This window comes from Chlorocebus sabaeus, chromosome 4 (genome assembly GCF_047675955.1).
Source record: "Chlorocebus sabaeus isolate Y175 chromosome 4, mChlSab1.0.hap1, whole genome shotgun sequence".
Classification (NCBI taxonomy): Eukaryota; Metazoa; Chordata; class Mammalia; order Primates; family Cercopithecidae; genus Chlorocebus; species Chlorocebus sabaeus.
Genome location: NC_132907.1, coordinates 29504990 through 29527388, shown reverse-complemented (window position 1 = coordinate 29527388; position 22399 = coordinate 29504990). Strand labels below are relative to the sequence as shown.

Sequence of the window (22399 nt, the reverse complement as noted above, 5' to 3'; positions counted from 1 at the left end):
CACCATGTTAGCCAGGATGATCTCGATCTCCTGATCTCGTGATCCACCCGCCTTGGCACTCCCAAAGTGCTGGGATTATAGGCATGAGCCACCACGCCCGGCCAGACTTGATAATGAACTAGCCCTCTGTGATTCATTTTCTGAAAATTTTTACAAGTTTTTATGATTTTTAAATTTTATGTTTTTGTTTTTATTTTGATGTGGTCAAATGACACTCTAGAAGAAACTGAAAAAGGTTAAAAAAAAATAGAGTGTTTACTCTCATTAGATTATATTTAATATTCTATTTCAATTTTTTTTACTTTTCTGTAGCTTAATTTTTGTCTGTTTAATTTATATTTAAAATGAATTTTTTAGTTAAATTTTATTTTTCCAGACAGCTAACCATTTGTCTTTGCGCCTTATAATGAAAAATACATTTACTAATTGATTTTTTAACTTTTAATCCCTTAATGGATTTTTTTTTTTTTTTTTTTTTTGGTCAAGAGGTTTTTTTAAAATCTCTCTCCTAACTATTTCTTTTTCTTTTTTTTTTTTTTTTTTTTTTTTTTGAGATGGAGTCTTGCTCTGTCGCCTGGGCTGGAGTGCAGTGCCGCGATCTCAGCTCACTGCAGCCTCTGCCTCCCGGGTTCATGCCATTCTCCTGCCTCAGCCTCCTGAGTAGCTGGGACTACAAGTGCCCGCCACCACACCCATCTAATTTTTTGTATTTTTAGTAGAGACGGGGTTTCACCGTGTTAGCCAGGATGGTCTCGATCCCCTGACCTCGTGATCCGCCCACCTCGGCCTCCCAAAAGTGCTGGGATTACAGGTGTGAGCCACCATGCCCAGCCACTCCCAGCTGTTTCTTTATATAAGTATATCCTATCTTTTTTTGAAAAACTAATATATTGGTATGGTCTTAATAAGCCTATTAGTTGATTATGGATTTAAATATGTTATAATATATAGTAAATTCAGTTCTTCCTCTATTTTTCCTCCGTTAATTTCCTTAGCTTATTTTCATCTATTTGTTTCTTTAGATAAACTTTAGACACATTCTATCATGTTGCAAAAATAAATCTTAGTTTTGGTTAGAATTATATAAACCTATATGTTAACTGACATTTTTATAATTTCTACACAGAATTAATATTACTTAAAGAAACACTTGGGTGGGCGTGGTGGCTCATGCCTGTAATCCCAGCACTTTAGGAGGCCAAGGTAGGCAGATCACTCGAGGTCAGGAGTTCGAGACCAGCCTGGCCAACATGGGGATACCCCGTCTCTATTAAAACTACAAAAAATAATAGTAATAACCAGTCATGGTGGTGCATTCCTGTAATCCCAACTACTTGGGAGGCTGAGGCAGGAGAATTGCTTGAACCTGGGAGGCAGAGGTTGCAGTGAGCCAAGATTGCGCCACTACACTCCAGCCTGGGTGACAGAGTAAGGCTCTGTCTCAAAACAAACAAACAAACAAAAAAAAACACTTATTGAGCTTCCAATGTTAATATTTTGTTGATATTGTTTACAGCGAAGTCACTTAGACTTTTTAAAGCCTTATGCTCCTAATATTCTTTAAGCTTTAAAAATTTTATTTTCCAGTTTTTCTATAATGAATGTATATTGTATTTATATTTACTTTTTATAATTCATAGGTTGTAAATAAATGGTTCTTATATAAGATTCTTTTGTAACATTAAAATTCTTAATAAATCACTGATATGTGATAACCTTAGGAAGTATGTAGTATTATGTTTAAGAAGTATTTAGGTTATATTTTATGTTAGTATAAAATGGATGAATATCATACACTAGACTTGAGAATATTAACCCTAAGCAGTATTAATGTTTTGTTTTCTTTTACTTTTTTACTTCACAGTGATGCGGCTGACTAAGCCTACTTTATTCACCAATATCCCAGTAACATGTGAAGAGAAAGACTTACCTGGTATGGCACATGCTTTCCTCTATTTGCACCTAGGGAAAAGTTGAAACCTGAATTGCCTACATTAACTTGGACTAAGCCTAGCCCTGTGAATTTTATGCTAACCATTTGCTGGATTCTTTGTTGCCTATTTTTGTATCATGTGAAAGGTGGCCATCTGAGTAACAGGTCTTACTTATACTCTGCAAGTCCAAATTATGTTGATATCATATGGCAATATGAGACTTACAGTTTAAGATACATTCATATTCATAATACTATTAAAATTGCCTTCATCCTCAAGTGTTGCGTCAATGTATATATTAGCATTCCCTTTGTTTAGAATTGTTGGGGCTTTCTCTAGTATATTTTCTATCTCATGACGTACATTTTTCTTTGTTTCTAAAGTGTCCATTCCCTGTGAGATCAGAATTTTTTTGACATGATTTGTTGTATTAAAATCTAGAAGTTAGACTTTTTAAATATCATTTTTGTCAAGAGGTTGTTTTTTAAAATATCTCTCCTAGTTCTTTATGTAAGTAAAAGTTATTTAAAAGGTAGATGTTAGAATTTTGTTTTTCTCTTCATTCAGGAGATCTCTTTAACCAACTGATGAGAGATGATCCTTCAACTGTTAATGGTGCAGAAGTTTTAATGTTGGGAGAAATGCTGACTTTACCACAAAATTTTGGGTAAGAATGACATATTCACATAAGAAACCTTGTAAAGCCTACAAATTATGTTTTCAAGAAAGAACTATGGGATGGGGAAACGCTCATGATACATTTCCTTTTTTTTTTTTTTTTTCTGAGATGGAGTCTCGCACTGTTGCCCAGGCTGGAGTGCAGTGGTGCCATCTCTGCTTAGTGTAGCCTCCACCCACTGGGTTCAAGCCATTCTCCTGCCTCAGCCTCCCCAGTAGCTAGGACTACAGGCACACACACTGCCCTGGCTAATTTTGTGTTTTTAGTAGAGACCGTGTTTCACTATGTTAGCCAGGCTGACCTTGAACTCCTGATCTCAGGTGATCCACCCACCTCAGCCTCCCAAAGTGCTGGGATTACAGGCGTGAGCCACCACGCCTAGCACATGATACATTTGAGGGGCAAAAAGATTATTAAAAAATCATACTATGTGATTATGGCTTTCTGTTTTTTTAAAAAAAGATATATACCAAAATAAAATGTTAATTGTGGTTCCTAGGATAATAGAATTTTTACTTTCTTCTTTAGATCTTACTATAGTTTTAATGGCCATATACTCTTTTAACTACTAATGTACATGTCTTTTTCAGAAGCCACTCTGTTTTTTGCCTCATAGTCCTCTCCCAAAATGAATTATCAGACTTGTCAGCTAATTAGGAACTCTAAATTTATTTCTTCTGTTATTCTTAGCTGTATTATTATTCTAGATTAATAATAAGGTAGAAGCCTCTGGTTCCACTCTGTTTGTAACAGACAGAATTTGAGACAGAAGGAAATTTTACAGATTGTTTTTATAGTTTTACAGAATGTGGTCATTGATTAACGTCTTGAAAAACTGTAAAAAACATAAAACTATGTAAGATAAAACCACTGGTGATTTTTATTCAGATATCTTAGGAAATAAAATAAATTGGTAAAAATACCCCAATATCAATAACTTAGAGCTTTTCTAGATTCAGGGAATAAGTTATTGCAAGAATGGAAACTTGGCTTTCTCTAACCTATTCAAATACAAATCCTGACTTTAGCATAGATCTAATTTCAGTGAGTCTTATCTCTAGTGAGGCTGGCGTTTTGTACAGTAAAGGCCAAATATATCATGTTTTATAGATTACATCCATATTTTGATTTGCACTAGGTAATGAATGAGTGGCCTAGTGTGAACAAAGGAATGTTGAAACAATATTTCACCAGATTTCTGTGCTTTAGTAAATGTTTCTCCATTTGAAGTCCTTAGTGATTCTCAAACAGAATATCTAATGTAAAACCTGAATGGGGCCAGATGCGGTGGCTCATGCCTGTAATCCCAGCACTCTGAGAGGCCGAGGCGGGCGGATCATAAAGTCAGGAGATTGAGACCATCATGACTAACACGGTGAAACCCCATCTCTACCAAACATACAAAAAATTAGCTGGGCATGGTGGCAGGCACCTGTAGTCTCAGCTACTCGGGAGGCTGAGGCAGGAGAATGGGGTGAACCTGGGAGATGGAGCTTGCAGTGAGCCAAGATCGCACCACTGCACTCCAGCCTGGACAACAGAGCGAGACTCAGTCTCAAAAAAAAAAAAAGAAACGTGAATGGATTTCTGCCTAAATAAATACTTGTTTTATGTTACAGGAATATATTTTTGGGAGAGACCTTTTCCAGTTATATCAGCGTTCATAATGATAGCAATCAAGTTGTAAAAGACATATTGGTAAAAGTAAGTAACATTCTTACTTGGGATGTATTTTACTCTTTAACAAAGGTTTTCTTTAGGCCGGGCATGGTGGCTCATACCTGTAATCCCAGCAGTTTAGGAGGCTGAGGCAGGTGGATCACCTGAGTTCAGAAGTTCAAGACCAGCCTGGCCAACGTGGTGAAACCCCATCTCTACTAAAAATACAAAAATGAGCTGGGTGTGGTGGTATACACCTGCAGTCCCAGCTACTTGGCAGGCTAAGGCAGGAGAGGCTAAGACTTGAACCCGGGAGGTGAAGGTTGCAGTGAGCCAAGATCATGCCACTGCACTCCAGCCTGGGTGACAGAGTTAGACTCCATCTCAAAAAAAAAAAAAAGAAAGAAAAAGGAAAAGGTTTTTTTATATCTATTATGTTGTTGGCACTTCATTAAATGCATGTTTGATACAATAATTTTTAATTGTCATTAACAAGCACTAATGAATGCCTAAAGTTATAAAGTATTATGCTAGGCATGAAACCATTTTTCCTATTCAACAAGGTTTGTGATTGCTTGGGTGAGAAAATGTACTAGTCAAAGGTAAACAGCAGTTTAGCATTTGTTAATGTATATCATAAACATAGAGGAGGAAAGATCACTGGAGATTATATCAATCAGGAAGGTTTTTTAGGGGAGAGGGAAAGCGAAGAGAATCTTGAAAGAATGGAAGAATACAGATAACAAGGCAAGGGAGACATGGTAATCAGAGGCAGAGACATAGCGATACACATGTGTTCTTTTAACAGGGAACATATTTCACTTGGTAAGAGGAGGTAAGGTGGTACAGAGGAATAGTAGCTGTATTAGTCTATTTTCATGCTGCTGATAAAGTCATACCCAAGACTGGGCAATTTACCAAAGAAAGAGGTTTAATGGACTTACAATTCCATGTGACTGGGAACAATCATGGCGGAAGGCAAGGAGGAGCAAGTCATGTCTCACGTGGATGGCAGTGGGCAAAGAGAGAGAGCTTGTGCGGGGAAACTCCCGTTTTTCAAACCATCAGATCTCAGCCTGTCGTAGTGACTCATGCCTGTAATCCTAGCACTTTGGGAGGCTGAGGCGGGCGGATCACTTGAGGTCAAGAGTTCAAGACCATCCTGCCCAATGTGGTGAAACACCATTTCTACTAAAAATACAAAAATTAGCCAGGAGGGTTGGCATGTGCCTGTAATCCCAGCTACCTGGGAAGCTGAGGCAGTAGGATCACTTGAACCTGGGAGACTGAGGTTGCAGTCAGCCAAGACTGTGCCACTGCACTCCTGGCTGACTGGGTGACAGAGCAACACTCCATCCCCCCAAAAATAAAAATAAATAAAACCATCAGATCTCATGAGACTTATTGACTGTCATGAGAATAGCACAGGAAAGACCCATCCCCATGATTCAGTTATCTCCCACTAGGCCCCTCCCACAATACATGGGAATTATAGGAGCTACAAGATGAGATTTGGGTGGGGTCACAGAGCCAAACCATATCAGTAGCCATACAGTAGAGCATCTTGAAAGCAGGCTAAGGTTTTATTTAACCTTTCTTGAAAAATTATTTTTTAAAACAGACAAAAAAATTAATTAATTAAAGTAAAAAAACCAGGCCCAGCACAGTGGCTCATACCTGGAATCCCAACAATTTGGGAGGCTGTGGCAGAAGGATTGCTTGAGGCCAGGAGTTCAAGACCAGCCTGGGAAACATAACGAGACCCCCATCTCTACAAACAATTTAAAAAGTAGTTGAGCATGCTGGCACACACCATTGGTCCCAGCTACTTATGAAGCTGAAGCGGGAGGATTGTTTAAACCCAGGAGTTTGAGGTTGCAATGAGTTTTGCCTGGGCACTCCAGCATGCACTACAGAACAAGACCCTGTCTCTGAAAAAAATTAAATAAAAAACAGCAGGCAGTTGGCTTTTGAGCACTCTTTGTGTTGGAAAGACTGATACGAGCACATTGTATGGGATGCTTTGTAGAAAATGGAACAGTTAGAAGACCCTTGAAATAGTGTAGAGATTAAAAGATAGAATATGCTAACTCAGCTAACAACCTGAAATTTCTTCAAAAGAATAAGTGTGAAAAGAAGGTGAAAATTCACAGTATGTGGGGAAGAAGTTGTAAAACCTGTCTTAGAGTGATGAGTTCAGGTAATTGGAGTATTGCCAGAAAGGACCTCTAATTAGAATGAGTTCGAAAATGATCATAGAGTTTTAAAGTTAACAAGGATGTTAGAGAACAGACTCAACTTCCAGAAACTGGATGCAAATTTGTGCATACATGTACATATGTTTGTCATATATAGATGGAGTCTCTGCCTTTCATTAAATTAGGGGTTGACAAACTATAGCCTAAAGACCGAATTTCATCCATTGTCTGTTTTTATAAGGCTTTTGAACTAAGAATGGTTTTCACATTTTCAAATTATTGAAAATAATATTTTGTGACATGTGAAAATTACATGAAATTCAAATTTCAGGCCAGGTGTGGTGGCTCATGCCTATAATCCCAGTGCTTTGGGATCCAAGGCAGGAAGATTGCTTCAGGCTAAGAGTTTGAGCCCAACCTACACAGCATTGCAAGGCACCGCCTCTGCAAACAAACAAACAAAAAAGAAATTCAAATGTTAGTGTTCATAAATAAAGTTTTATTGACACACAGCCATACTCATTTGTTTATGTATTATCTGTGGCTAATTTCCAGCTACCACAGCAGTTGTATAGTTGAAACATAGATTGTATGGCCTCCAAAATCTAAAATATTTGCTAATGACTTCAGAGAAAAAGTTTGCCAACCTCTGCATTCGATTGTTAAAAGATCTGATTTTCAAAAGTTTGAGAACATAACTTTTGCCTTTCTACGTTGTAAATACTGAATTTCTTGGCAATTCAGTAAATACTGGCAATTCAGTAAATTCAGTAAATGTTGAATTTATTTTTATAAGATAGATTAATAAAATAGCAAAGGCATATACTTTAAGATGTCAGTACTATTATAAAAATCAAAGAATACAGTAGTATGCATGTTCTAAAACATGATTTTATATTTCATGCCTTTATTCACTTTTATAATAATAATTAGTAGTACTGTGCAGTACTCACCAGGGGTCTTCTTAGGCTCAACTAGACATTCAGACTCATGATATATAAAACGCTATTTTTCTTTTTACTTTTCTTTGAGACAGTATCTAGTTCTGTCACCCAAGCTGGAGTGCAGTAGCATGATCATAGCTCACTGTAGCCTCAAACTCACGGGCTCAAGGGATCCTACTGCCTTAGCCTTCTGAGTAACTGGGACTGCAGGGTTGTAACACTATCCCTGTCTAATTTTTTAATAGTTTTTAGAGACAAGGTCTCGCTATGTTGCTCAAGCAGGTATTGAACTCCTGAACTCAAGCAATCCTCCCGCCTCAGCCTCCCAAAGTGCTGGGATTACACATGTGAGTTACTGCACCTGACCAGATAAGCTAATTGTGACATCAGAATCACTTAAGAGGATATAGGTCATGAAGCACAGAATGATATTGACCTGTATTTGTGTGAGTGTTGTCTTTTGATCAGGTTTTAGATGTCAGTATTATGGTTGCTTAATAAAAGATTTTGAACATTTTTCCAATATTTTCGGTGCTTTGGAACAATATGTGCATCAGGCTAAACTCAGTGGCTCATGGCTGTAATCCAGCACTTTGGGAGACCAAGGCAGGAGGAGCCCTTGAATCCAGGAGGCTCCCCAGGACTCACCTGGGGAATATAATGATCAAAGTCTCTACAAAAAAAAAATTTAAAAATTCTCTGGCCATCGTGGCACATACTTGTATTCCTAGCTACTTGGGAGGCTGAGGCAGGAGGATCACTTGAACTCATGAATTTGAGGCTGCAGTAAGCTATGATTATGCCACTGCATTCTAGCCTGGATGACAGGGCAATACCCTGTCTGAGAAAACAAAACAAAACAAAACAAATACAGAGAACTGTGGATCATTTAGATTACCTATTCTTTGAAGGATTTATAGAATTCCCTGCAAAATCATATAAGCTAGTTCTTTTCTTTTTTAAAATGGGGAAACTCCCTGATAACATTTTTTCTTTTTTTTTTTCCCTATGGATACTAGTATGTTTAAGCAGTTCACCTCTAAGGGTGTCCGTTTTGTTAAACTGTTTTTTTCTAGGAAATAATCCATTTCATTTCATATAGATTTTCACATTTATCTGCATAGAGGTCTGTAAAGTAGGCTCTTAAAATTTTCTTCTGTTGGCTGGGTGCAGTGGCTCATGCCTGTATCCCAGCACTTTGGGAGGCCGAGGCAGGTGGATCATCTGAGGTCAGGAGTTTGAGACCAGCCTGGCCAAAATGGTGAAACCTCATCTCTACTAAAAATATAAAAATTAGCGGGGCGTGGTCACAGGCGCCTGTAATCCTAGCTTCTTGGGAGGCAGGAGAATCGCTTGAACTCAGGAGGCGGAGATTGCGGTGAGCCGAGATCAGGCCACTGTACTCCAGCCTGGGCGACAGAGTGAGACTCCATCTAAAAAAAAAAACAAAACAAAAATTTCTTCTGTTGCAATATTTTCCCCTGGTCATTTCTTAGGTTTGATTTTTTCTTGATTAAGTTAGCTAGCTCTTGGTTTGTGTATTTTAACTTCAAAAAAAAAAAAAATCCAAGACTTAAAAAATTATTGTATCCAATATGTTTCCATTCTCTATTAATTTGTGCTTTTATTTCTTTTATTATGCTTCTGTTTATTTACTTTATTTTTGTACCATGTTTTAGCTAGGAATTTTATTATTTTATTTTGATTCTTTGATTTATATTGATTAAAGTTAATTTTCCTGTGATTCACTGCTTTTTATATCCTGAAGATTCAAATGCATAGCATTTTTATTCTCAATACTTTTGATTTTAAGAGGTGAGGTTTCACTCTGTTGCCCAGGCTGGTGCAATCATAGTTCACTGTAGCCTCCACCTCCAAGGCTCAAGCAATCCTCCCATCTTAGCCTCCTGAGTTGCTGTAACTGCAGTTGCATACCACCACACCTGGCTAATTATTTTTTATTTTTTAGAGACAGCATCTCACTCTGTTGCCCAATGTAGTGAGACCAAATTAAAAAATAAATTAAAAATTAAAAATTGATGGTAGAAGGAAGAGCTGATGCCTACTGTACAATGATAAAGAGGTAGTAACAGTGTTGAACATCCCGAACACCGTATCTTACATTAAGACAAGATAATAAGTGTGAAAATACTTTGCAGAATTGCCCAAATTAAAAACCTTTTTTATATTTTTGTCATTACTTTTTAAAGAATTCTGTAATTTCATTTGTATTTCACCTTCTACCCAAGGGTTGTTTAATGGAAAAGGTTTTTAGGGGGAAAGGTTTATTTTTTTTTTCTGTTTTAATTGTTGTTAGTAATTTATAGTTTTATTACATTCCAATCAGTGTTGTTCTTGTAATATTTCAGCTTATGGAACTTAACTGATGACGTCTTATGACCCCATATTGATTTTTTATGAATTTTCTATGTGTACTTGAGAAGAATGTGTATGCTTTAGATATTCATAAGAGCTGTTTTATCAATTGTGTTATTTAGGGCTAGATTCTATATCTTTATTTATTGTCAACTTCATCTGTCTTATACTAAGAGTGCATGTTTGTCTCTTATTACTAGTGTATTTCTATTTACATCTTCTAAAATCTCATATATTTTGCTTTATAAAGGCTATGCTGTTTCGGCCGGGCGCGGTGGCTCACGCCTGTAATCCCAGCACTTTCGGAGGCTGAGGTGGGCGGATCACAAGGTCAGGAGATCTAGACCATCCTGGCTAACACGGTGAAACCCCACCTCTACTAAAAATACAAAAATTAGCTGGGCATGGTAGCAGGCACCTGTAGTCCCAGCTACTCGGGAGGCTGAGGCAGGAGAAAGATGTGAACCTGGGAGGCAGGGCTTGCAGTGAGCTGACATCACCCTACTGCACTCCAGCCTGGGTGACAAAGCAAGATTCCATCTCAAAAAACAAAACAAAACAAAACAAAACAAAAAAGACTATGCTGTTTCGTGCATATTTATAATTATTGTTAGTCATTGTGAATTGTGGCTTTTAATATTAAAAATATTCAAGTAGATTGCTCAGGAAGATTTTATGGGTACAATATTCTCTGAGCCCTTGTTCAAAGGTGTTTTTCAATATTTGAAGTTCAGTTTGGCTAGATTTAAAATCTTTTCTTTACATTTTTATTTCCTTATGTTTTTTGAAAATGCTACTCCTTTATTGCTCAGCTGTGTATGTTGTTTTTGAGAGGATTGAAGCCAGTCTAATTCTCTTGCCTTGTAAGTTATTTCATGATTTTTCCTGGAGGTCCTGGTGATTTTTTTTCTGTATGTTTCAAAATTGGTCTTTGGGTGTGATTTCCCTGATTCCAAGTAGACCCTTTCAATGTGGGTCTGCAACCTCCACCTCCTGTGTTCAAGTGATTCTCCTGCCTCAGCCTCCCAAGTAGCTGGGATTACAGGAACATGCCACCATGTCTGGCCAATTATACCAAACTCTTGGTGTCCTCCGAAGACATCTGGAGCTTTCACACTGGTGGTATTTTGCTAGCTCTGTTCAACTTACTTAGAGTTCCCCCTAACCGCTTTCCTCTGCCTTTTCAAATCCTACTTATCAAAAGCCGCAGTTAGGATTAAAATGACACATAAGACACATAGGAAAACATATTCAACAGAAAGCCAATGGATTCAATTATTTCTTTTTTTCTCTAATTTCAAAAATGTTTAAGAATTTATATCTGGGTGCAGTGGCTCACGCCTGTATTCCCAGCACTTTGGGAGCCCGAGGCAGCAGATCACTTGAGACCAGAAGTTTGAGACCAGCCTAGCCAAGATGGTGAAACCCCGTCTCTGCCAAAAATACAAAATTTAGCCAGCCTTAGTGACACTTGCCTGTAATCCCAGCTACTGGGGAGGCTGAGGCAGGAGAATCACTTGAACCTGGGAGGTAGAGGTTGCAGTGAACCAAGATAGTGCCACTGCACTCCAACCTGGGTGACAGAGCGAGACTCCGTCTCAAAAAAAAAAAAAGTGTTTAAGAATTTTTAGGTCTGGGAGCGGTGGCTCATGCCTGTAATCTCAGCACTTTGGGAGGCTGAGGCAGGCAGATCACCTAAGGCCAGGAGTTCAAGACCAGCCTGGCCAACATGGTGAAACTCCGTCTCTACTAAAAATACAAAAAATTAGCTAGACATGATGATGGGTGCCTGTAATCCCAGCTACTTGGGAGGCTGAGGCAGGAGAATCGCTTGAACCTGGGAGGCTGAGGTTGTAGTCAGCTGAGATCATGCCATTGCACTCCAGCCTGGGCAAGAAGAGTGAAACTCTTTTTTAAAAAAAAAAAAAAAAAGAATTTTGAATCTTAGCTTTGTTACTTATGATTTGTAAAACCTTGGGAAAGTTGTTACTTTTCTGTGCCTTGGTTTCATTGTCTATGAAATGGGGATAATACTAATACCTTCTTCAGGATATGGGGATTAAATGAGTAATATGCTTAGAACAGGGCCTTGCACATAATAGGTACCAAATAAATGTGAGCTACTATTGTTTTATAACTGAGTATAACAAAATACACAGCACTAATAAATAGCACATTTCAAAGTGACTAACATAAGATTGTTGGGTTAGAATTAACTGCAAAACTGTTTTTTAAAAGAAACAAAAACTTAAAAGAATCCTAGCTCTCATGTAAAAACCTCCACTAATTCCCATGACCTAATGTGATCTTTGCTTTCCCTCAATTTTTTTTTGCCTTGGAAGTTTTATCATAAATTCATCCATTCATTATTTAGCAAATATTGATTAATTGGCTACTATGTGCCAGGCACCGTGCTATAGTGGTGAGCAAGAGAAGACGAGGTTCCTGCCTCCATAGACTTTTCTGGTAGGGGAGACAGAAAGAAACAGGTAAACAAAGTCATAAATAAGGTAATTATAGATTGTGATAAATGTTACAAAGGAAGCAAAAGTTGAATGTGATAGAAAGTAATTGAGATAAGGGAGGGAGGGTAGTTTTAAGACAGAGTGATAAATGTTCAAAAGGAGAAAAAAGAAATATAATGGAGCATCATTGGGTGGACGGAAAGTGCTACTTTAGACGAGGTAGTGCTTTCTTAGTTGGTGACTTTTTATGTCATTTTCTAGTTATCTTATAAACTAATTGGTCTCTGACATATAATTTTGTTTTGGACAATTACTTATCTTTTAGTGTTATATACTAGCACATACATGCATATGTATTTGTTTTAGTGAAGTCCATCTGAATATATATTTAAAAGCCATGTGTTCATACTGGTGCCTCAGATTCCAGTCCACCACCAAAGACTTCACTGTAGCTTCCCCCCTTTCCTTATTTGTACCTTTTTTTTTTTTCTCTGAAGGTGAGAAACCTGTCTCTTGTAATCCACAATGTAGTATTTTGTTTTGTCCTAGTATACATCTAAAATACTGAAAAAACACATGTGTCGTAGCTAGAGTACATTTATGTACCATTCTTTTTGTCTTTAGCCATAGATTACAGTTAAGATTTTGTTTTCCAAACTTACTTAGGTTAGTTCCACTTTTCCCCTTCCCTCTGCCATAGCGCAATTGTGTTCTTCATTTGTAATACAGTTAGGTTCATTTGTTACTGTTTGTATTCCATTTTGGATTCTCCCTAATTCCTGCCTGATTTTATTTATTTATTTATTTATTTATTGGTGCAGGAGTGTGCCATTGCCATGGTTCTAAGCATCAGAGCTATACAGAAAGGTTTACACAGAAAAGTGTTGCTCCCCTTTTCATCCTTCTTTCCTTATTCTTATTCCCCTATTCTTTCCACTCATAGCCATGCACACCCTGTAGGTAACCAGTCTCATTTGGATTCATTTTTTTTTTTAACTTTCTTTCAAGGCTGATCTTCAGACAAGTTCTCAGCGTTTAAATCTTTCAGCCTCCAATGCTGCAGTGGCTGAACTTAAACCGGATTGTTGTATTGATGATGTCATACATCATGAAGTCAAGGAAATTGGAACGCACATGTAAGGATTAGTTTTATTAGGTCTCAAAGGTTTTTACTTATATATGCCTTTATTTGAAATCTTTGCTTTCTTTTCATTCACCATGAAGCGTAGGAACCTACTTCAAAAGGAATTTTATGTTCTATGTTTACATGTTTACCAGAAATAAAGTTTAAACCAAATGTTTGTTTTGTAGGGAAAAAATCCGGTTTATCATCATTTATCTCTAGTTTTATTTTTTTACATTTACAGTCTCTAAAAAATGAAAAGCTGTGCAAAATGTTTAAAACCCAGATAGCACTCTAAAAGTATATTTATTGTGTTTTGAAATGCTAGTAACTGATGTTATAGTGTTTATTTTTAAATTCAGTTTTTCAGTTTTGTATTTAACCAGGTATATACACTCTACCCTGACAACTCAGAAATATAGGACCAAAATAAGGCATACTGTGAAAAAAAAAATCAAATTCTGTATTCCTGTCATGTGTATGTATTTGAATGTAAATGCTCTATGTTTCTTTCAGTCTGAGAGGCAATATGAAAATTTTAGCCATCTGAAGTAATTTTAGACTTCTTCATCTCCTTTAGAAACCCTACATCCAATCAGTTCACAAAATCCTATTAATTCTCCTGAATATCTCTCATTTGTCTCTTCTTCATCTCTGCTTTACCACTTTTGCTCTTCTCTTTGTGCCCATGAAAGTATATAATATTAGCTATTATTTAATCAGTTAATTTTGGTGACAAGCTCTGTTGTAGGGACTTTTTCATGTATATTCTTTGGGCTTTGGAGTCAGACTTCCCAGAATTCAAATTTCAACTTCATCATTTGTTATGTGATCTTGTATAAGTCACTTAATTCTTCTATGATCTCCCATTCTCCTTAGGAAATTCTGACTTTGCAAATGTTTTACAAAGCTCTCTGCAACCTAATTCTTACCAGCCACAGTAGTTCTTACCATCACCACCCATCCCTCCCTCTCCACCCTGCAGTCATATTGGGCTTCTTTTATCTCCAGACTCCAGATTGAAATGCATTCTTCCCTTACAAAGGAATACTATGGCATTTTATTTAGTTTATTTCTACTTCTCTTTCATATCTCAGATTCAGCACTACTTGCTCAAGAAGTTTTCCTAACCTCCTAGACTGGATTAAATACCACTTTTTGTATCTTCTATAGCATCCACCATTTATCATTTTAAAAAATGTTTCATACTTATAATTACTTATTGAGTGCCTGCCTTTCCCATTAAAGTATGAGATCCATGACGTCTGCTGTAGTCCAAGGATCTAGCAGAGAACAGAAGTCAGTATTTATTGAAATGATAATAAATGTGTAAAATCTCCATTTTACAGAAAATGAGACTTGTACAATTAAGCAGCTAGTTTAGAAGACATAAAACTCAAATCCAAACCTAGTTTTAGATCCTCTACCTTGCCATGCTATTCTTACTGTGAGCACTTTGAAGGCAGGTATTGTGCTTCGATCAGTCCTCTTCCTAGCCCCTGCCTTACTTAGTCAGTACTAGGCAGCACACGTATAAAGAAGAAATTAAATTACCTGCTAATGTTACCACCCCATATAACCAACTACTATTAAAATATTATATTTCTTTCTAGTCTTTTTGCATACATATGTAAAATAACTATGTATAAATAATTTAATATTTTATAAAATTTTGGCCATATTGTTCATAGTTTTATTTTTTAAAATACACTATTAACATTTTCACACATATCAGACAGTATTTTTTGAAAACACAGTTTTTGAGCCGGATGTGGTGGCTCACGCCTATAATCTCCAATAATTTGGGAAGCTAAGGTGGGCAGATCACTTGAGCTCAGAAGCTCAAGACCAGCCTGGAAAACATGGTGAAATCCCATCTTTACAAAAAATACAAAAATTAGCCGGACGTGGTGGAGCATGCCTGTAGTCTCAGCTAGTTGGGAGACTGAAGTGGGAGGATCGCTTGAGCCCAGGAGATCAAGGCTGCAGTGATCCATGATCACGCCACTGCTCTCCAGCCTGGGTGACGGTGGGACCCTGCCTCAAAAAAAAAAAAAAAAAATTTTTTTTTTTTACATGACTCCATCTAACACAATTGTACAGTGTTTTCTGTTTACTGTAATGTTGGATATTTATTTTCAGTTTTTCACTGTTAAAAAGTAACACAGAGATGAACACCTTAATGTGTCCTCGTGGAATATTTGAAGTGGTTTTGGAATATTTGAAGTGGTTTTACTATGAGAACATATAAGCATTTTTAAGATTCTTTTACTAAAAGGTTGTTTTCTAAATTTCTTCCAACCACTAGCAGTGTAGAAAGACAGTTTCTCTAAACCCTCACCAATTCTGAGATCACTTATAAAGAATTTTTGCCAAATCTTGATAAACAGAAAAATATTACCTCATTATTTGAATGTGTTTCTCTGAATACTTGTGAGGCTGAACATTTTCACATTTTTGTTAGCCAGTTATGGTACTGTGATTTAACTGTGCTTTCCTTTTCTCAAGTTTTGAGTGATATATTGGTGTTTTGCTTATTAACTTATGGGAACCCTTTGTCATATTAAGTATTAAAATGTAACCACTCTCTTGTATTGTTACAAGTATTTTATGCTAGTTTGTTTCTGCTTTGTAATTGTTTTAGTGTTTTTGATTCAACTTAAAATTTTTTACGGCCGGGGCGGTGGCTCAAGCCTGTAATCCCAGCACTTTGGGAGGCCGAGACGGGCGGATCACGAGGTCAGGAGATCGAGACCATCCTGGCTAACACGGTGAAACCCCGTCTCTACTAAAAAATACAAAAAAACTAGCCGGGCGAGATGGCGGGCGCCTGTAGTCCGAGCTACTCGGGAGGCTGAGGCAGGAGAATGGCGTGAACCCGGGAGGCAGAGCTTGCAGTGAGCTGAGATCAGACCACTGCACTGCAGCCTGGGCGACAGAGCGAGACTCCGTCTCAAAAAAAAAAAAAAATTTTTTTTTACATAACAGTATTTCCCATTGCATTTATGTTAAGAAATCTATCTGGAATTTTTTTTTTTTTTTTTTTTTTTTTTGAGATGGAGTCTCTCTCTGTCGCCCAGGCTGGAGTGCAGTGGTGTGATCTCAGCTCACTGCAAGCTCTGCCTCCCGGGTTCACACCATTCTCCTGCCTCAGCCTCCCGAGTAGCTGGGACTACAGGTGCCCGCCACCATGCCCGGCTAATGTTTTGTATTTTTAGTAGAGACGGGGTTTCACCGTGTTAGCCAGGATGGTCTTGGTCTCCTGACCTCGTGATCCACCTGCCTCAGCCTCCCAAAGTGCTGGGATTACAGTCATGAGCCACTGCACCCTGCCTTTTTTTTTTTTTTTTTTTTTTTTTTGAGATGGAGTTTTGCTCTTGTTGCCCAGGCTGGAGTGCAGTGGTGCAATCTGAGCTGGCCACAACCTCCACCTCCCGGGTTCAAGCGATTCTCCTGCGTCAGTCTCCCGAGTAGCTGGGATTACAGGCGCCCGCCACCATGCCCGGCTAATTTTTGTAATTTTAGTAGAGAGGGGGTTTCACCATGTTTGCCAGGCTGGTCTCGAACTCCTGACCTCAAGTGACTTGCCCGCCTTGGCCTCCCAAACTGCTAGGATTACAGGCATGAACCACCATGCCCAGCTGGAAATTTTTTAATCCATATTTTTTTTCTAGTTTACATGAACTTGCTTTATATACTCAAATATTTGATTGTTCTGAGAATTATTTTGGAATATATTTCACCTTTCAGGTAAAGTCAAGAAGTTTCTGATTTTGTGCTCCAAAAATGTTATATCTCATTTTACTAATCAGAGCTTTCTTGTTCGTGTAATTATGTCTGTATCTATTCTGACATTTTCCCCTGCTCTAATCTCACACATCCACACCATAGATGTGTTTCCCTAATTTCTTAGTAGAATTCAGGTGTGTTTGATTTACTATTAAAATTAAAAATGATTCAGAATCATTAAGACATCTTTCTGTTTCAGCTTGGTGTGTGCTGTGAGTTACACAACTCAGGCTGGAGAAAAAATGTATTTTAGAAAATTCTTCAAATTTCAGGTATTGAATATGACAATGGTAAATAGTTTTTATATGCCTTTTTCTTCCTGGTAGTGTACAGTTATTCCTGATTATCTGCAGGGAAAACAAGATCCAAATAAAGCAAATAGCTCAATATTTTTGAATTTGTCATATGACTAGCAGTCTAAACTCAGACTAAATTAACGTAAATAAAAGCAGAGGAATTATCATTGCCAATATGTTTTTGTAATGAAACTTGAAGATGTTTATTCAAAATAAAAGAAAAAAATAGCTGAGTCTGGCACAGTGGCTCACACCTATAATCCCAGTGCTTTGGGAAGCAAAGTGGGGAAGATCACTTGAGGCCAGTTCAAGATAGCCCAGACAGCATGACCTAGGACTACAGGTAACACAAGCCTGTAATCCTAGCTACTTGGGAGGCTGAGGCGGAATGATTGCTTGACCCAGGTTTCAAGTCTTCAGTGAGTTGTGATCATGCCATTGCACTCCAGCTTGGTCAACAGAGCAAGACTCTGTCTCTAAAAAGTAAATAACTTGTTTTTATGGCCTGACAAAACACACAATGTAGACAAGGGATAAAATGAGTGTAAAGTCCACATAAAATGAGGGTAAATAATTTAAATTTCTAAATTTTAGAAATTTAAATTTCTAAAGAAATTTAAAGGAGAGACAATTGACTTGGAATGAGTAGACTGAGCTTCCTTCAAGGACTCCAGGAATCACGGGAACTTTGAGTTTTGTATTAATACAGAGTTTTCAGCATCCATCAAAAATAGTTAAAAACCACTGGCTTAACACATTGATGTAGGAGGGTGAGGAAATGTGAATACCACATATGTCTATTATAAATATAGATCTTAATATGATGCTGTATATGATTTTTTTTTCATTCCTCTGTAAGTGGAAGAAATAATACTAATCACAGGGGAAAAAAATCTGCCATTCTTTTGCAGAATCATTCATTTGCATGCCTTTTGAAAGAAAATAGAAAGTGATTCAGTTTTGTTTTTTTTTTTGAGACGGAATTTTGCTCTCGTTGCCCAGGCTGGAGTGCAAATGATGCGATCTCAGCTCACTGCAACCTCCGCCTCCCCGGTGCAAGTGGTTCTCCTGCCACAGCCTCCTGAGTAGCTGGGATTACAGGCACCCGCCACCATGCCCAGTTAATTTTTGGATTTTTAGTAGAGATGGGGTTTTGCCATGTTGGCCAGGCTTGTTTCGAACTCCTGACTTCAGGTGATCCACCTGCCTTGGCCTCCGAAAGTGCCGGGATTACGAGAGTAGCCACTGCGCCCAGCTCAGTTGCTTTTTTTGCAAACAGTTTTTATGAATATACCTATAGAAAAATACATAAAATATATGTGTTTTGTTTAACAAAATATTATGGAGCAAAAACCCGTGTAATGTCACTATCACCCAGTAAAGAAATAATGGTAGCCTTTCAAAACATGCATTTAGGATTCTTTTTTTTTTTTTCTTTTTTTCTTTTGGAAGAATATTGCATACCTATTAGATAAGTCTTTTAACAATTAAAATTGGAAAATGACAAATTTACGCTATGTGATTTTAACAAAATAAAAATAAATGGTCACATGATAACAATTTTCTGATTGATATGCTTTATTTAACCAGGTTCTCAAACCATTGGATGTGAAAACCAAATTTTACAATGCAGAGGTGAGTGTTGAGTGCTTAATGGGATTTCATATTAAACATTAAGATCTTATTTGACTAAAAATCTCTTATATACATTTCTAATACTGAAGCAAATTGCCAACGTGACTGTAAATTATTTGAAAAAATCATAAATTTCAGTTAAAATCGAATAATTTTATTGTAGGTCTCATAATCTTTTTCAACTTACATGGAATCAATGTGTCTTGATTTTTATTCTCACTGTTAATTTTATAAGGCTTTCATCTCCTTTTGTTAAATGATTGGCCCCTCATTCCATTTAATGGTGGTTGTTACACTAGCAATCTGTTGAATATTTACATGTGGTCCTGGATATTACAAAAATTGAATTAGTAGATCTAACCCTGCAAAATAAGATTTAATATTCACATGGAAAAATATTGACAAGTGAAGCTTAGCACATTAAATTATTTCCAGGGTAGTCAGTTTGCCAGCCAGAATTAGGTTGCTGGGTTTGGTGTAATGGCTTTAAAAGCTCCTTGGGAAAAACAAGTTTGGCAAAAATAGAAGTAACTTTTATAATAGAAGATACCTTATCTTTTACCCTAAAAAAAAGATATAAAATAGAACTTGCCATAGGAGAAAGGATTTATTGCTTGGATTTCTTTTTTAAGATTTTGTTTTATCTTGGCTTCTAGAGCTGCAGAAAAATCAGATCTCTTGATAGCCCTCTTATCCCCCAAAATCATGTGTTTCATACCAGTGATAAACTCAAATATATCCAAATACAGTATTTTGAAATGAAGATTATATCTCTGCTACTCTAAAACCAGATAATGATCAGACATTTTCAATCACATGGCAAATTTGACATTTATTTTTACCATCCACAATCTGAATTTTTACTCGGTAAAATTTATACTCTAGGATTTCTAAGATGTCAAAGTAAGGAACCTAACCTGCAGCAAAGACCTATTAGGAGAAAAGAAAAAATGCATATAATAACAAAACTACCTAGAATGGAATATAGTGAGAATGATATGAAAAAATGTGTTACAAGAGCTCTCGGGAATGTGATCTTGGAATAGTTTAAAGAAGCTTTATGAAAGAGAAGAAAGGCTGGATTGGAGTCTGAAAGGAATGCATGTTGGAAACAGACAAGTGTCAAAGCAGTAAAGGCATTCAAGCAGGGTTACAAGTAGACATGGAATATCAAGTACATAGGAAAGAGTATACATATTTGACGAGAGGGAAAAGCATCATCAAAAAGATTACTAGATGTTTACAAAGTTGATGTTTCTTTTGTGGGGGATAGGTGAGTTGGAGTAATACGTATTTATTCCCTCTTTTTTGTTATTAATGGCATAGTGTTGATTAATTACAGTATAGCTAGTCAGCATGGTGAGACTTAAATAGTCTAATTTACCATTTTGCTGGAAAAGATTTCATTTATAGTATGAGGGGAAAATGTTAACTATTCTATTAGAAAATTAATTTAAAATAGGGCAATAGGTGGGTTTTTTTTCTGTAACTGTCTCCTAGGAGTCACATATTCAGCTATTTTAGGTTTTCTTCATTAAAAATTTGATAGTATACTAAGATACCTGTCAAATAGTTTTATAACGCTAATATTTAGAGTGATTTGTGAATAATTTTTAAAATTGCTAGTTTTTCTATAAACATTATAGAAGTGACACGCTGTCCATAAAGAAATAAAAATTCACAATTCCGCCACACCAATTGATTTTTTATTAATACATACTCTTTTACAGTCTTTATTCACTTATATATAATATTCTATTTTTATAATCACAACAATTTTGTTTACTTCCTTTGTCGGTTAACATTATATGTTGACATAATCTTTAAATCTTGCTAACAAACTTCAATCAAAATAATTTCAGTAATATTCTGAACCTTTGAAAATAGATCTCACTTTAAAAATCAGGAGTGAACAAATAACATTTTGGGTCTCTCTAAGATACTTAATATTACCTATTAGACAAACAAATACTGTTCAGCCACTAGCATGAGGCAGATTATGTTGACCCCAACCAGGAATTTCAGGTAGATTGTAGGGGTTAATAAACCACAGCAATATCAGTAGGTGATGCATATTGCTCTGTGCTGTAGTCCTTTTACAGTTAATATTATTGGCCCCACATCTGTCTCAAATATATATTTTTGATTCTGTTTCTAATAATGCTGTAATATGTGAATCACCTAAAGGAAAACAAGTTCATGAAAAACTGTTATAGTTTTCTAAGATAGAAAAGCCTTGCAGGAAGATTGGTGAGACTAGAAGCCAGGATTCAAACATTTGGTCACCTGCCAGGTATTGAAGAGAACTGTAAACAACATCTTCCCAGTCCTCAAGGGACCTGCCTCCAGTAGAGGAGACTGATATGACGTTAACTATAATGTAAGCCCCTCCCACACATATAAGCCAAATCGTGAAGTAATGTGTTCTGGGTACCTAGAGAGGTGAAAAATGATTTCCAGCTATGCATTTGATGGAGGCGACATTTGAGATTGCTCTTAATAAACAGTTGAAGAAATAATGTAAGGAAAAAAAGGCTAACTATGAAATCTGCTAAGAAGAAGAAAATAAATTCTTAATTTTTTGAAGTGGTTCAGCCCACATTCCCTGAAGTGATCAATGGAACTCTAATTGCCCAAGATATTCCTTAAAAAAAGGATTCCATTATTACATAAATTTAAGAGAAAGTATACGGTGTATATCTATTCTGAATGTGGAGGATAGTATATATTCATCCTAAATTATCTATGAAGAATTAAAATGTTGGTAAAGAATTATAGAACTAGAAAGTCATGGGATATACCTCTTTGCTCCAAAATGTGCCCTTAACAGTTTGCTACTGTTTGAGTATTCAGCCATAGTGTTCTTCTCTATTCCATTGTCATTTAACCTTAGCAGTTTCACCTTTTTAGAAAAATGGTTTGTCATATTTATGTTGCTTCCTGTTTACTTTCTTATTCACTAATGCTGTCTTGTTTAGTAAATTTTAAAAATGCAGAAATGCATTTTATTTTAAAGTAATTCTTTTTTCTTTAACATTTAACTCTGATTTTTCTAATTATTCTTTTTTATTTTTCCATTAGAGTGACCTCAGTTCTGTGGTAATTTGATTTTTTATTATAAATTTTTATACTTTTCTTACTCACCACTTTTTGACTCTGCCTAATTAATCTCTCTTTACAAAACATAGTGGAAAAACAGTTAGTTGTGAATACCACCTATGTGACTTCAGAAAGATTATATATAATTTTATGTATTTTTTATTATATCAATTTCTTACTCTGTGGGGGAAAATTAGCTCAA

The 22399-nt window shown here is 36.6% G+C and overlaps 1 protein-coding gene across 4 annotated transcripts in view; it reads left to right on the top strand.

Annotated features, from left to right (window-relative positions):
* TRAPPC13 (trafficking protein particle complex subunit 13) overlaps positions 1–22399 on the top strand; it is a 41234-nt gene that overhangs the window by 8525 nt on the left and 10310 nt on the right. For 2 of the 4 annotated variants that reach the window (XM_007973936.3, XM_007973933.3), the window contains exons 2-8: positions 1865–1933; positions 2502–2601; positions 4233–4317; positions 13264–13391; positions 17367–17439; positions 19054–19098; positions 22180–22197. In XM_007973936.3, coding sequence (XP_007972127.3) covers positions 1865–1933; positions 2502–2601; positions 4233–4317; positions 13264–13391; positions 17367–17439; positions 19054–19098; positions 22180–22197 — 518 coding nt within the window. The remainder of the gene's footprint in view (positions 1–1864; positions 1934–2501; positions 2602–4232; positions 4318–13263; positions 13392–17366; positions 17440–19053; positions 19099–22179; positions 22198–22399) is intronic. The other 2 variants (XM_007973938.3, XM_007973937.3) reach the window with 1 other exon arrangement.